Raw genomic sequence first — 15,081 nt, 5'->3', positions numbered from 1 at the left:
AGCTCAAACATCCACTCCTCGTGTGCTGACTGTCCTTGGCGCCGAGGACCCCGGACAGGTTTAACATCAGACACACACAAACTAGCTCATGCAAAAATACCAAAATAGCAAAAAGCATCAGTTTACCTGGGCTGGTCTCGTGGATTCCCTCGAGGTTTCCAGCAGCTCCCCCTCCACTATCACGGGTAAGAGCAAGCCCCGATCGCCAGGAGCCAGCTGCCTGGTCCTCTCCTGGGGCGCTTCTCCTTGGGATTTTGGGGGAACAGGCGCTTCTCCTTGGCCTGTGCTGATCTCCGCTGTTTGCTCTTGCCGTTTCTCTTCTCCAAGCTCAAGGACCGCAGAGGCTTCCTGAACTTCTCTGGGTTCCTCCCTGATAATTAATTCATCAGGCAATTTGTCTGCTGCACGGGCCGCACCGGGCACATCGCTGGTGGTTTCCAGCTTGGTGTCTTCCCGGGTCACCCTCTCCTCCAGGCTCAATGCTACAGAATCGTGACCGGTTGGGATCCCACCTTGCGGCACCCCTCGAGCTTCCCCTTGTCCTGGGGGGACAGGGAACACCTGACCCCCTCTGAGGTTTTCTTTGCCTTTCTCAGAAATGGTTTTCTTTCCTTTTTCACCCCCGCTGCTCCCCCTGTGCTTCGCTGCATCCCTTGCCAAGCCAGCAGGAATCCTGGGGGTGGTTTGGGGCTTTGGTTCTGGCAGACTTGAGATGAAACCCTCCTCCTCCTCCTCCTCCTCCTTCCCTGGAGTTTCTTTGGAAGTCAGGGAAGGAAGGGACTGTTTTTCTGCACATTTCTCCGGCTGAGTGCTGTCTCCCAGGACACCAGTCTGCTTTGCTTTCTTCTTCTTGCTTTTCTGTTTTCGGGGAGGTTTTAGCTCTGTTTCACTCCTTCTGTCCCCATCAGCTGGACCTTCTGCACCCAGTCCTGGGGTTTCTCCTTCAGTGTGTTCAACGGCTCTTTTGCCTGCGAGCTTGTCTCCTGCAGGCTTCGCAGGGACGCCAGCCTCAGGGGGCTCTCCAGGCTCTGGAGGACCCCTCTGTCCCCTCCCTCGTCCCACCGTAACAGATTCCCTCGGGGCTGCCGGCGTGCCCCAGCCCAGGCTGCCCGCTCGCTCTGCCTGCTCGGGAGCCACCACCTCTTCACCTGCCACAACCCCCACCGCACCTACGAAATCTCTCCTCCTCCTCCTCCTCCCCTCACCGTCCTCCAAGATGCCATCAATAATTTTACTGTGAAGCACCTCCGTGTCCAAACCCCATCCCTCTACTTCCTCCATCCCTCGATCAACGTCTTCTCTCCTCGATTCCTTCCCCCAAGCTGCTCTCACCTGGGAGCTGCCTTCTGCAACCCCCTTCTCCGTAGCCCTTGCCACCGCCGCCTCTGCGGGCACAGATGCTGTACCTGATGCTGAGGGGTGTTCTGAAGTCAGCTCAACCTGTGCTGGGGGATGATGCATTACACCATCATCCTCTGGAGCTGCTGGAGGTTTTGATTTTCCTCCTGCTGGCATCACTGGGGATCTCTCAGCTGCAGCAGCTGCACCTCCAGCCGTGTCGTAGCTCACGGCATCAGATCCAGCTTCGTGCTCAGCACCGTCAGTGGCAGCACTGGTAAGGAGGATATCATCTTCCTCTTCTGGAGATATGTTTTCTATTTTTTCCTGCAAAAGGTGGGGGTTTTCTACTTTGCAGACCTCGGAACCGTCTTTGTCTTGAGATATTTGCACATCCTGAAGACTGGCAGCTAATTTTTGGCTGATCAGTTCTTTTTCTACAGCTTCTTTTAAAGTCAGTCTTTTCCCACCGCTAGCATCCACGATCCCCCCGGCCCTCAGCTGGTTGGCGGCGATGAGTTTGGCCATCCCCTCATCCAGCAGCCCCCGCTCCACAGCAGCCCGCAGGGAGAGCCTCTTGCTGACGGTTCCCTCCACCACCCCCCCGCTGTCTGCCTGAGCCTGCAGCAGCCGCAGGGTGGGCAGGGGGTCCACCTTCCCCAGCCGCACCGCCTGGGCGCACGGGAGCTTCTTCCCCGTCACCTCGTCCCTGAGGGCTCTGAAGGGATGGACCTCCAGGTACCTCTGGCCGGACTCAACGTCGATTTTACATTTCTTTACGAACTCGGAGTAGGGAACGATCAGGCAGGTCTCAGGATCTACAATTCCTTCTCTCATTTCTGAGGATGACAGGACTTGCTCCAGAAGCTGCGCGGGCAGCAAGCCCTCCTTTACCGCCCGGCAGAGTGCCACTCGCTGACCAGAAGCAGGATCAATAACGCTCCCGCTCCCAGCCTGGATTTCTTGCACTTTTCTCTGGAAGTCCAGACTAACGAGCCCTAACGATACCGCCTGGGGCAAGGGCAGTTTCTCCTTTGTCACGGGATGAACCCAGTCCTGCAGGCACACGCTTTCAGCTTTTGTGAGTTCGTTGCATAAATCTTGATTGATCAAACCATGTTTCATCGCGTCGTTCACCGAGAGCCTCATTCCAGACACGTGATGGATGATTCCTCCATCTGCGATCTGCTTGGTCAAGAGCTCAAAAGCTTTTTCCTTTTTCAGGAGCCCTTTTTCAACAGACTGTGCAACAGTTAAAGGCTGTTTGGTTTTAGGATCCACGATCCCGCTGGTCTCAGCCTGTAAGCTAATGAGCTTTTGCCTGGTCACCTCATCAGTGCCTTTCCCTTTGGAAGCCTTCTCCAACTTGACCAGCTCTTTCTGACTTGCTGGCTCTATGAGGCCCAGATTTGAAGCCAAAGTGACCGATATTTTTTTGCCACGTTTCAAGTCAACGATCCCTCCAGTAACCACTTGCCCTTCCAAGATCCTCATTGCCGTTTCCTTGTCCAGAAGGCCGACGGCAGCAGCATCCTTGATAGAGTAGACAAAGTTATTGCCTGGGTCAAGAACACCACTTATCGCTCTGTCAGACGCAAGTACCTTCTGGAGAAGCTGCTCATCCATCAGACCTTCTCCAATGACATCCTCAGTGGTTAATGACTCACATGTATGAGAGTCAAAGAAGCCACTGAACATCTTCATTTTCTCCATGAGTTTCACAGCTGTGTGGCTGGGCACCACCCCACAGGCTACCGCTTCGTTTAGAAGAAGAGTCTTGCCTGTCTGCTCGTGGATTATGCCACCACTCTGCAGCTGCACCAAGAGCGTTTCCAAAGTGTCCTCTGCCTCCTGCTCTGCAGGGGCCGACAGGGATATTTCATCAACACCCTCACCGCTTAATACTCCTTCCCCCTCTCCTTCTTCCCCTTCCAATACACTTCCCATGTTTTCGCTTTGCCTCTCTCCTTGCCCTGCCTCTCCGGTTTTAGGGGGCACAATCTCCTCTCCTCTCAGCATGCCATTCTCAACTGTTGCCTCCTTCAGCAAATCAACCTCTCTAACATGTTCTGCCTCTCGCTGAGGCTCCTCCGCACCCCGAGAGCTCTCTGTCCCGACTCCCAGCCTATCTCTACTTTCTGAAACATCCATCAATACGGAGATTTCAGTTTTCACAGCTGCCCCACCTTCCGATGCCTTCTGCTTTTCCATACTTCCCACTCCGTCTACTGCAGTAGGCTTGGACTCCTCAATCATCATTTCCTCCATTTCTCCAAATCCACTGCCAAGGTCACCAGGACGTCCTGGCATCAATAATTTTACCTGACATTTGTCCTTGCTTGTAGAAGTTACTTGTTCTCTTCCAAATTCAGTATCAGTTTCACTCTTGACGGTGGCCTGTTCGGTGTAAATCTGCTCTGGCTCCTCCACAAGCAGGACGTCTTCTGCATCCTCCAACAGGAGGCTTTCGGGTCCCATCACCTCCCCGTTCTCCAAAGCAGGTCTGGGTGGTAGGACCTTCTCACTTTGTTCTTTTGGAGGAGCAAATGGAAACTCAAGCTGTTGCAAAGCCAAACCATTGCAAGGCTCACTTCCAGGAGCTGCATTTGCCTTTGTCTCCTCAAAGCCTTCCCTGCCTTCCGTCATGCGTGCCAAGGATCCATTTTCTTGGCTTTGGATGAGGGCTTTAGTGAGATTGTTCAACTCTCCATCCACTAAAAGCAGCTTCTGGCCATCGTGGATGTTGATGTAGCTATGGGTCATCAAGTGGAACATCAGCTTTTCGTCGTCACTCCTTAGCAGAGGGTCACTCCGCTCTTTGTGACCTGTGGGGCTCCTTCCAGAGGCGCTCTGGAAGCTTCTGCCCGGAGAGCCAGCAACCTGCACACCGGCCAGGACATCGGGTACCACTGTCGATTTCAGCTTCTTCGCCACATCCCTCTCCAAGATGCCATGTTCCACTGCTTTCTTCCAGGACAACACCTCAGTGGTTTCTGGTATAAACACAGCCTTAATGAGTTGCCTCTTGCTGAAAATCTTGTAAACCAGCTCTGTAGACAGGATTCCTTGCTCTAAAGCATCTGCAACCGGGATGATCTCCCCTGTCTCCGGCCACAGGAGTCCCATGAAGGACCACAGGGATTCCAGGACCACCAACGCAATCCTTGGTGCGACCAACTCTTTCCTTACAGCTTCATCAACTGTCAGTCTCTCTCCCGTGACGGTATCGATGATGCCACCAGTCTGAAGTTGCCGGACAAGAAGTGCACAGGCCAGATCCTGGTCAATTAAATTATGTCTCATGGCCTCATCCACAGTCAGCCTGTGCCCTGTCCTGGGGTCAACAATGCCACCAGCTAAGAGGTGGGCTTCCAGCAATCTGACCGTGATCTGCCTGTCTAGCAGACCTTCTTGGACCGCACGGAAGATGCTGACTTTCCTGCCTGATTTCAAGCTCACCATCCCACCTGCCAGCTGCTTGACTGGGAGCAGCCTCAGCCCCGTCTCCTGGTGGACGATGCATCGGTGCACGAGCTCGGACAGGCTGATTTTCTCAGCAGTGTTGGGGTCAATCAAATCCTTGCTACCCTCCAGGTAAGAGAGAAGTCTGGAATAAAGCTGGGGCGTAAGGAGCCTTTCTTGCACCGCTGTCTCCATGCTGACTCTGCCCTGATGGGCTTTAAAGCCCCCTGTGACGAGCTCAGCTTCAAGGATCTTCAGCCCAACGCTCTCACTGATCCTCCCCTCCTCTATCGCAGCAACAACAGGCAGGAGCTGCCTCCCTTCACGTCTGACTTCTTCCACCCGTCGGAGAGCATCCCTCAATTCCTGCAGCACCTGGAATGTCCTGAGATCGATGATGTTTCTTGTCAGACCTTTCTCCAAGGAGACTTTCTCGTTGGTCTCTGGAACAACTAAGTCAGATGTGATAACCTGGGCCTCCAAGAGGATGAGGCCCGTGTCCTGATCTATAAGACCTCTCTGCATGGCACCAAAGACAGGGAATATTTCTACCGTGCCAAGATCGATCACTCCTGCCACCGCTTCGTTGCCCTAGAACAGAAAGAGAAGGAGAAGAATTAAATCAAAATCGAGCTTTTCCAGCACTCAGATGGCATGAATTCCAGGGAGGCCTCAGTTTCCACACACACCCCAAAAAAAAAGTTTAAAAACCCTAAACAGGCTAGAAAGTGAGTCCCAGAGTGTCTGAAGTGCAACTCCAAAGGCATCACAGCACGCAGATGGGTGCATTTGCTAGCTTGTACATCGCCAGCAAGTTTTAATGCTCATCTAGTCCATCACCCGGGGCAGCACTGAGATGCTTCCGACATCCACCACCAGTAACGCAGCAAAGCAGCAAGCGGCAAAACCCAGAAGTGCTCCTAACGCTCCACAGAGAAACAGAGGGAAGGAGACCAAGAAGCACACCAAAGCCATTCACCAACTCCAGTTGTAAAAAGTTAAGACCACACAAATCCCACTGTGTACTCACAGACGAGAAAAACCCCTAAACCGTCCACTTCAGGGTACCTAAGAACCTCCCCCAGCGCAGCTTCCATGCTGCCTCCTGCCATGCTTTAAATCCTGCGCTTCCCAAGGAGATCTCAGGTGCCAGGACAGCTGGCGACCACCAGAGCCCCCCCGTGCCATGGGGCAGCTCCCCAGCCACACAGACGGGCCATGCAGCAGCGCCGCATGCAGGGCAGCACCCCCCGCACCCGCTCTGCCCAGCTCCGGCGCCTGGAAGCAGCCATGCTCGGCAGACAGGGCGAGGGGAGAAAGGTAAGAAGTTGGAGGTCCCAGCATGGACACAGTGACAGACTGGGATCAGCCCCTCTGCTTTGGTGTTCCTGGAGGGGCTTTTCTCTCCTTGCTGGTATCCCCACAAGGAGAGTGATAATTAAGACGATAAAACACGATGGCTCTTTGGACGTTTGGGTTTCTCCCAGCCCCACTGGTTGGGTAGAAGGTTGGCCAAAACACTAAAAGATTTTTGTGAGCATAGGGAGAAGGTAATCGGGACTGAGGAATGAATTCCTTTTGCATCCCCAACACCCTCCAATTTTTTTGTCGGTCGGTGAGTCTACCAGCACCGGCGGCACAGCTCGGCTGTGGCACGGCAGAGGACGCAGCCAGCACCGCACCGGTCCACAGATCCCCCCGCTGCCTCCTGCTGTGCGGGCAGGGTGACCCTGCTGGAGAAACCTAAGCTCTCCACCATCATCACCAGACCCTGCCATGCACGTTTGGAGATGAACAAGCCATGGAAAGACAGAAGAAGAGGAGGGAGGAGGGAAAAAAAAAAAAAAAGAAAAAAAGAGAGAAAGGTAAAAAAAGTAGATGGGAGGGAAGGGGGGGTAAAAGGCTTTTACTTACCCGAGTTGCAGGGTGTGCCTTGAGCAGTTAAAGACAGAGCCTTATGGAGCAGTTCAGCCGTATCACACACAGTGTAAAGCTTGGTGTTAGCGTCCAGCATGCGACTGTTTTGTTTGCAAAAAGAACCCCCCACACAGGTCGTCCTCTTTCACTTTGTGTGTTTTGTTTGTTTAAATCCCGGAGGGTTAGTTAAAACTTGTAAGCAAGGATGTCAGTTAATCTTAAAAACAGTTGACATGAAACACAAACTGTACAGGGACACATCATGCTCAATTTAGCGCGTTCTGCTTTGCATTTTTGTCTTTTATAACTTCTCTCTGACAGTTGGATGTTTCCAGCAAGCAAATGTTAAAGAGTTCCTCATGCTCCCTCTACAGTGAAGCAACTGCACCGCACAAGAGCCGCAGGGATCGACTCACAGACAGGGATCTACCCCCACTGCCATCTCTTGGGTTTGTTTCCTGGGCTTGGTTGAGTGCATGAGTGAAAACTGTCGTAGCCCGAGCCCCAGAGCGCACTCATGCTATACGAAAACAGCCTGGCAAGCCCCGGAGAAGGCTTTGGCTATAAAGTCACTTTCCTGCCCAGGAGGGAGGAAAAGGGAAAAGGAAAAAAGCATCCTTTCCGCAGGCAGGCTGCTCTCAGCTGCTCTCCTGGCAGCAGCAGCAGAAGCATCAAAGCCCTGATGGCTCAGCAGCGACGAACGGGTCGGTTTGCTCACCGCCAGCTTTCTGCTGCCAGCATGAGGGCTGGAGGGCTTGCAGCAGAAAGCGCTGCAGGCGCCCGAACCGGGCTATAAAGCCCAACTGGGAGAGGAAGGCTCTATCTTTAGGTGAAAGCTGGACAGGCAGATACCAACCCAGCAGCCCTACTGCCCTCTTCCCCCAAGCGGCTCGACCAGGGCTTCACTCACAGACCCAACAGCCAAAACTTGCGTCATGTGTCCAGATCCGAGCGGGCTGTTGCTTCAGAGTACAGGGAGCCAGCAAGCAAACACACAAATATATCCATCGACACATGTATATACACTTATAGAACACGTACATGTATATCTGTGAATGACCAAAGACAGCCGGTAACAGAGGCAATAAGGATGCGCCTTCAGCCCTCCCTACCCAGCAAAACACGGATGGGGGCTGCTGGGAGCACTGGTGGATGTGAGCAGGGAATGACTCCAGCTATGGGTCGTGACGGTCTCCCGGGTCAGCTGAGGGTCTGGACCATGAAGTCGCCTTCCACTGGGGACAGCAACTTCATTCAGCCGCAGCCGAGACAAACCCCTCGCCAGACCCCTGAGATGTACAAGCCCACAGGGGGCAAACGCCGCCCCCCCCCTGCAGAACCCCACCTTCTCCTGCAGGCAGCAGGCTGTGAGATGGAGCCCTCAGCGCTTAAAGCACCGAGGGGCGTTCCTCAGAGAACACAGGTTTGCCAAGGGGACCCTTTCCAGGACAGAGGTCCACCTACACCCTTGCCCACCAAGCGTGAACAAGCCAACCCCTGTGCACAGGGCAGAGCTCTGATGAAAACAGACATTTGCAACAGATGCGAAGGACAACTCTCCCTGTGGCCCGGCAGGCAGCAGGTAAACAGCTCCTGCTTGGCCCCCCGGGACCCCCCCAGCCTGGATGCTCTGAGTGACGCACGGATGGAAGTGAAGGGACGGCAACCACATGCAAGTAAGAAAGTCAACAGGCTGCGAGTGGCTGGTGGCCACGAGACACGCAACTGAACAAAACCTTTTTCACACCCTGAGGAGTGACCTGTGTCTGTGCAGCCACGGGACCGAGCCGGGAGCAGTACCTTGTGCTCCGTCTCCTGAGCCAGCTGGCTCTGGAGCTGCTGGAGCTGCTCCGTGGAGTCGTTGCAGAGCGCCTGGTAGGTCTCCTTCAGATCACCGATCTGAGCCGAAACCTGTTCCTTCTCCGGCTGGGAAAGCCTGCAAGGGGAAGGGAAAATCTCTCAGGGGAACTGCACAAACCAGCTCCCCAGAATTACCATGCTCTTCTGGGGAAGGGAAAAACCAAACCCACCACGAGCCTTCTCCTCCCAGTGCCCCACTCCTTGCCCAGGTCATCTAAACCAGCAAGGGCGACCGTGCCCAGCACAGCTGGCTTGCACTGTAATGATCAAACCCCCAAATACACAAGGCTGGGTCACTGCTAAAGGGGATTAATATTGTCCCAACAGCACAAAGGGGCTGCATATTCCATAGCTACTGTTGCAGATAAGGAAGACGACAACTGTCACGTGCAGCATAGCACGGGAGCTGGGCACTGGATCCCAGGGATGCCAGCCCTAAGGCATCTCACCTCCTCCCACCGCTCTCCCTGCCTGTCCCCCCCCTCCCTGGGCCACACTCACTTGTGGCTGTGTTTTGCCAGGAAGATTTGTGAAGTTTTGATGGCCTCAGAGACCTGCTCCTTCTTCGCAGCCAGCTCCTCATTCAGGGCCTGCCAAAAAAAAAAAAAAAAAAAAAAAAAAAGAACAAACGAAGCTTAATTCAGCTGTGGCAAAAGGGCAGAAGTTAAATGCGCTGGCTGATGGCTGCCCCTGGTTTACCTGCTGCTCCGAGATGGATTTCTCGATGTCATCCAGCTCTCTGCTCCCAGCAGCAGCCGTCCTGCCTTGCACACTCTGCTTCAAGCCCAGGGCCCAGCCCAGGAGCTCCTTCACCTTGTCCACATGCTCCTGCTTCTCCTCCTCCACTACTTTCTGCAATCAGAGGAGGGAGGGAGATAACCACGTCACAGGGGTCCCAGATTCCCAGGCTCTCGGGAGCAGCACCCGAGATACAACCCCAACACGGAGCAGCATCCTTGGGGGTGCTAGGAAACAAGCCTGCGTGCTTTTAATACAGCTCGGTTCTTTACAACACCCTTACCTCCTCCTCCTCCAGCCGCCGGAGAGCATCGCTGATGTACTTCACGTGCTGCGTGGTTAAAGTCACCAGAGCCGTATAGCGAGTCCGCAAATCCATGAACTGCGAAGGGAGAGAAGGGGAAACGGGACGCATCAGTCACGACCGGCGGATCCAGAGCGACGTACTTCACAGTACATGACACGGATGCACCACCTCTCGCTTGGGAAGCCCCCCAGGCACCTCGCAGACCCAGTATGGCATCAATGCAATGCAGCAAGTCTGACGGGGAGGGTTGTGGCCACACACGGCATGCTGCACAACACTGGAGCGAAGGGGAGACTCCGGTCACGGACACTGGGGCGGATGCTCAACTCTTACAAGAGGGCTACTGGGATCTTTAATATCCACACGGAGCAGACAGGACCTCGGGTCCCTAAAGGTCTCATCCCAAGGATCCACACACAGTAACGCTGCATGGCGCTCTGGTTATTTACCTCGCAAGGCTGAAGGGCTGAGCCGACCCCGCTGGATTTGACCCAGGGGTTCCCAGGAGTCTAGGTATTTCATACCTGGTGCTTAGAGCACTAAGCCATCCTCTCTGGCTATTGGAAAAAACAGCGAGGGTGGAAACTTTATTTATACAAGAGAGTTCAGCAGAAAGGAGCTCATTTCACAGCGGCTGCTCGGCGGTTTGCTCAGTGTCGAAGAACCCCCTGCGCGATTTCTCCCTCACCAGGCTGGGCGGGTGGCTGTGCTCCTACCTCCTGCGTGATGGCATCTGAGGACGAGAGCATGCGCCGGCGTTTCATGGGGGACTTCTGCTGTGACTCGACGAATGCCCTGTACGTCATGAGCTGCAACTCGTAGTCCTGCAAACACAACCAGGGACGGAGAGACATGAAGCAGGCGAGATGCAAACGGTGCTGGAGCCGTTCCTGCCCAGCCAGCCCTATCCAGGCACAGGAGGGGACTCGTACCTTGACAGCAGCCGAGTATTGCTGGGAGAATTTCTGACACTGGTCCAGTTTGGCTTGATTTTTCTCGATTTCTGCAGCCAAAGCCTTCAACAAAATTCAAAGCAAAAAAAGCTGTCAGGACAGCTGTCATGGGTGAGCTGAATTTTGGTCCCCGTTCTTTACACTCTTCAATTTTTTATGCAAGGCATCATCTCCACCTCAAGCTGAGTAGAGTTTTCCCATTTCCCAGACACCCAGCTCAAGCACGTGGCCTCTTCCCCTCTGTGTTTCATATTCTCAAGCTCACAGATGAAACGATTTTAGCAAAAGAAAAGAAGCGACACAGTCACTGCAGCAGCCGCGCTACCGTGACATCACGAGGTCCCTGCCTCACCGTTTGCTGGCTCAACTGCTCCGACAGCACCCGGCTGTCCTCTGCCTGCCCAGGCTTCATCAGCTCCTGCTGGACCGTGATCTCCTCAATCCACTGGATTAGGGCACTGTGGCACTGCCGGTAATCACTCAGCACCTCCTGGATGCTCTCCAGCTCCGCGTGGCTGAGAGAAGGACGAAGACAAATAAGAGGAGGGCGACACGCCACCCTAGGCTATAGGGATATCCCAGCCACCAGTGGGAATCCCATCTGGAAAAACATCGCTGCTAACAAGCCCGACCCAATGAAAATACATCTGTGAAAGGAGGCAGGAGGTTTCTCACCGGGTCTCAATGTGGGCGCAGACTCGCTGCCAGCGATCCCACAGCTGGCTTCCCTTCTCCTGATAGCGCTCGAGGTCGATGCTGCGCTCCTGCCTCAGCCGGTACAGCTGCTCTCCCACCGCTTTCGCCTTTGCCATCTCCTCCTCCAACGTGGAGAAGACGGAGCTCTTGTCCTTCACTTCCCCAAGCCATTGCTGCAGAACCACCAAGAGACAGCACCGGCTCAGCATCACGGAAAGCAAAAGGCACGTTAAGCCAGAGATGCTCTCCCGCCCGGAGCCGGCGAGCCCGAGAAGGCGTTTCTCTTCCCCCTCCCCTTAACCAGCAAGGAACTGGCTGATTCTAGGAGGTGCAAATGGAGGGGACCGTGTTCTCAGCTTGGAGCAAGCCAGACGGGTTCAGCCCCTGCCCCACAGCAAGAGGACATGTAGCTGCCGAGATGCTCACACGTGTCAGCGTGCGCCCTACGAGCGGGAGCACAAGGCGCAGCAGCTCCCTTATGTCATCCCTTATTGCTTTGTCAAAGGTAAACGGCACAATCCTCCCGGCAGCTACATCGAGGCAGGAAAGATGGCACACGGTACAAACGCAGCAGAGAAAGGGAAGGACCCTGCTTGACAAACGCCAAAACGTTGGCCGCTTTCTGCCTGCCCACCTTGGGAAGAGAAAAGCACCAACCTGCAGCGCCGCTCTGTGAGACTGAATAGCTGCCAGGTCGGCGGGGACTGCCTCCTCTTGGCTCAGCTTCACCTCATACCCTTTGACCAGAGATTCTGCTCCTTGGGTGTTACGAATAATAACATCAACCGTCTTCAACCTGGCAAATCAAACAGAGGCAGCGCGATGACAAGATCTGGCAGAGATTCTCTATTATCGTGAGGCTGTTTGCACCATACGCCGCCGAGGGATGGAGCTCAGCTACGGTCCAGCACAAAGCGTGTTAAAAGAAATGTCTTTAGCAGAACTGGGCAGATTCAAAAAGGTATTTGGGAACAGAGGCACGCCCTGACTCACTTGTCCAGGTAGACGGAAGACAGCCCGTGCAGCTGGTCCATCTTGTTCACCACCAAGTCGAGCTCAGCACGCAGGTGGGGCGTGCTGGACCCCGCGGGCGCCTTGTCGAGGAAGCTGTAGCATCTCTCAGAAACAAACCGCAGGTCCGATTGCAGCCGCTGCAGGTCCTCCTGCATGCGCTACAGGAGGAAGGGAGAGAACGTGAAAGGAGAGCCCAGGCAGGCAAAGGAGATGGCGTGAAATGAAGCCGGGAGCCCACCTGGAGAGGTTTCCTGCTACTTTCTGGGCAGCAGGATCCCCTCAAACCCCTCACAGCCACGCACCCACCACCCACACGTTCACCCCAGAGAAGCTAAAGCTGGTTTTGGCACGTGCTCAAGACCAGCAGCCACCACCTCCCACCTCTCCACATCTCACAGCAGCAGGACTGACCTCCTGCTCTGCAATGCGGAGGGTGTTTTCCTGGATAGTGTCACCATCTGCTCGGGCGCTGCTTGGGGACTGGATTCGGCTCACTAGCCTCTGCTCACACTCCTCCAGGCGCAGACGGATATTCTTGAGCTCGGAGAGATATGTCCTGGCAACGGTCTCATCCTTGTCTTCTGCAAGACACAGACAAACCAAAATAGCAGCTCGAACAGCCTCAGCCAGTATCTGCCCCAAATGGGACCTGCCAGGAGCCCTGGAGCACGGCGTTGGGCTGGCACCAAGGCACTGGGGTCTCTGCTCAGATGGAAAACAAGTTAAACAAATCATCTCATCCAAAAGTAGCTGAGAATGAGTCCAGCCACAGGGCACCTGGTGTGATGAAGCCAGAGTCCTCGGTCTTAGCGGGATTCACGGTGCTGCCGTGTCACACGTGTCACCGCCATGTATATTTTCTTAAAGATTAAATGCAGGAAGAACTCTTTGGTCAGAATGCATCCTAATTTGACTAAACCCATCTCCCACAATATTAGGACTCGGCAGCTGAGCTGAAGCTGCAAAGCCAAGCCCCCTCTGCAGGAACATCACTGGACAAAGGCCGGACACTTGAATGGATGGAGAAATAAGGACAGCAGCTGCTCACACCATCAACTAGCTAGCTCAGGAAAAGAAAAAAAAAATAACGAAGCCATCCCATAAATCCTTTGTTGATGAGTCCCCACAGCTCCTGGTTAATCCATCAGCCCTTTGAAGCTCACCGTTCTCCATGGACTCCAGCAGCTGGCGGATGTATTCCTTGGAAGATTCCACCTCCTCCTCCAGGCGCAGCCGCTCCGACACCGAGAAGAGCTCCGAGTCCCGGCTGTCCTGCAGGAAGTCCTCGTAGTGCGCCTGGAGGCTCTTCAAGGCTTGCTGGCACTCCCCTTGCGCTAAGGAGCGGAGCTGCCAAGTGGAAAAGCAGCACATCTAACCACGGGGAAGGACTTCCTACACATCCCCTGAAGCCCTGAAGCCATCCTCCCCAGCTTCATCACCTTTGTTCGCCAAGGATTTTCTTTTCAGGGGAGAAGAGAAGGTTCTCCTACCAGCCCCCTGCCTCCCTCCAGCCTACCTCACCCCCTAACGAATTGCTAAGCCCAGCAGCTCTTCGCACAGCTCAGCAGCAAACTGCTGATGCTCTTGATCGGGAAAAGCTGCAATCATTTCACACACAACTCCCAAGCTCAGGTTCTCCCACCTGAGAAGACCCTTGACGCCCCCAGCCTTGCATTTCCCTCTCTCCCGAGCCACACGCCGCAGCCCGGACAGGGAGCGCCGCAGCCCCGGAGCCAGGCAGAGAAGTTCCTACCGTACCTTCTCCATGCTGAAGCTTTGCACCACGGCTATGTCCTTCCGCAGGTAGTTCCAGGAGATGAGGCTCTTTGTGTTCATGTGGAGCTGGTGCCAGAGAGCCATCACTTTCTGGTACAACTGTTCTACCCTGCAAGGGGAAGGAGCAGATCCGTCAGCCCTGGATCTCCCCAGCACGCTCAGCCCTGACCCTGTTAATCCACCAGCCGTCGCTGCCAGCCCATTAAGCCAGCGATCCCAGCCTGGCAGCCTGCAGCAAGGGATGATCCTGCTGTTCAGTGCCCGAGATCCCTGGAGGGATCCCTCCCTCCCTCCCAAACCATCATTTTCTCTTTTGCAAGCTACTGTAGCAGCTACTGCAACGGAGTCTGCAGCTGTACAACCACGAGGGATCCCTTCCCTCACCCCAAATCAGCCGTGCCACACACTCCTGCTCCTCCACCCCAGCTCCCCTCCCATTCCCACCCCAGATCTGTCCCATCCCATGCCACCAACCCCCTTCCCCATCTCCCTGCCATTGCACCCCCGGGACTCCCCCGCACAGCAGGTCACCTGTTGGCCATCTCGATGGCCTCCTTGTTGGGCGGGGGGATCAGGAAGCAGACAGACGGCACCATGGCCTCGTTCCCCGTGGGGCTGATCACCTTCCACTTGGTCCTCTGGGAATTGTCCTCCAGCACGCACTCATCGTTCCTGCAGATGGTGATCTGCAGCGGCACCATCGCCACCACCCATCAGAAACCAGCAGCAGGGCTACACACAGCTGCCCCTGCTGCCAGCTTCCCTCCTGGGGGACAGCCAGCTTCCATAAATATATATATTTTAATCAAGGAAAAGCCTGGGATAATGCCAAGCAGTGCAGCACGCTCACGTCTGGAGAGGAAGGGACAAGGAAGTGGAATGGAGTTGGCTACCACCCACGTGCTTATTCGGCTGAGGCTGATGAAGCCCATCCTCCCTGGGGAAAGGGGCTTCAGCTCCTGCCCAGAATAAACCTGAGACATGGAGATTTGCTCCAGGAAAACCAGCCGTGCTATTTCC

At 54.8% G+C, this 15,081-nt stretch overlaps 1 protein-coding gene across 1 annotated transcript in view; it reads right to left on the bottom strand.

Moving 5' to 3' along the window:
- Positions 1-15,081, bottom strand: part of MACF1 (microtubule actin crosslinking factor 1) — a 147,347-nt gene that overhangs the window by 73,246 nt on the left and 59,020 nt on the right. Inside the window, 14 exon segments of the mRNA XM_040587703.1 lie at positions 8,518-8,653; positions 9,079-9,167; positions 9,277-9,429; positions 9,599-9,697; positions 10,339-10,446; positions 10,555-10,638; positions 10,928-11,090; positions 11,251-11,444; positions 11,929-12,067; positions 12,265-12,443; positions 12,697-12,866; positions 13,449-13,632; positions 14,044-14,170; positions 14,593-14,747. Coding sequence (XP_040443637.1) covers positions 8,518-8,653; positions 9,079-9,167; positions 9,277-9,429; positions 9,599-9,697; positions 10,339-10,446; positions 10,555-10,638; positions 10,928-11,090; positions 11,251-11,444; positions 11,929-12,067; positions 12,265-12,443; positions 12,697-12,866; positions 13,449-13,632; positions 14,044-14,170; positions 14,593-14,747 — 1,980 coding nt within the window.

Source organism: Falco naumanni, chromosome 3, assembly GCF_017639655.2.
Source record: "Falco naumanni isolate bFalNau1 chromosome 3, bFalNau1.pat, whole genome shotgun sequence".
Lineage (NCBI taxonomy): Eukaryota > Metazoa > Chordata > Aves > Falconiformes > Falconidae > Falco > Falco naumanni.
This window is presented reverse-complemented; position numbering and strand designations above follow the sequence as displayed.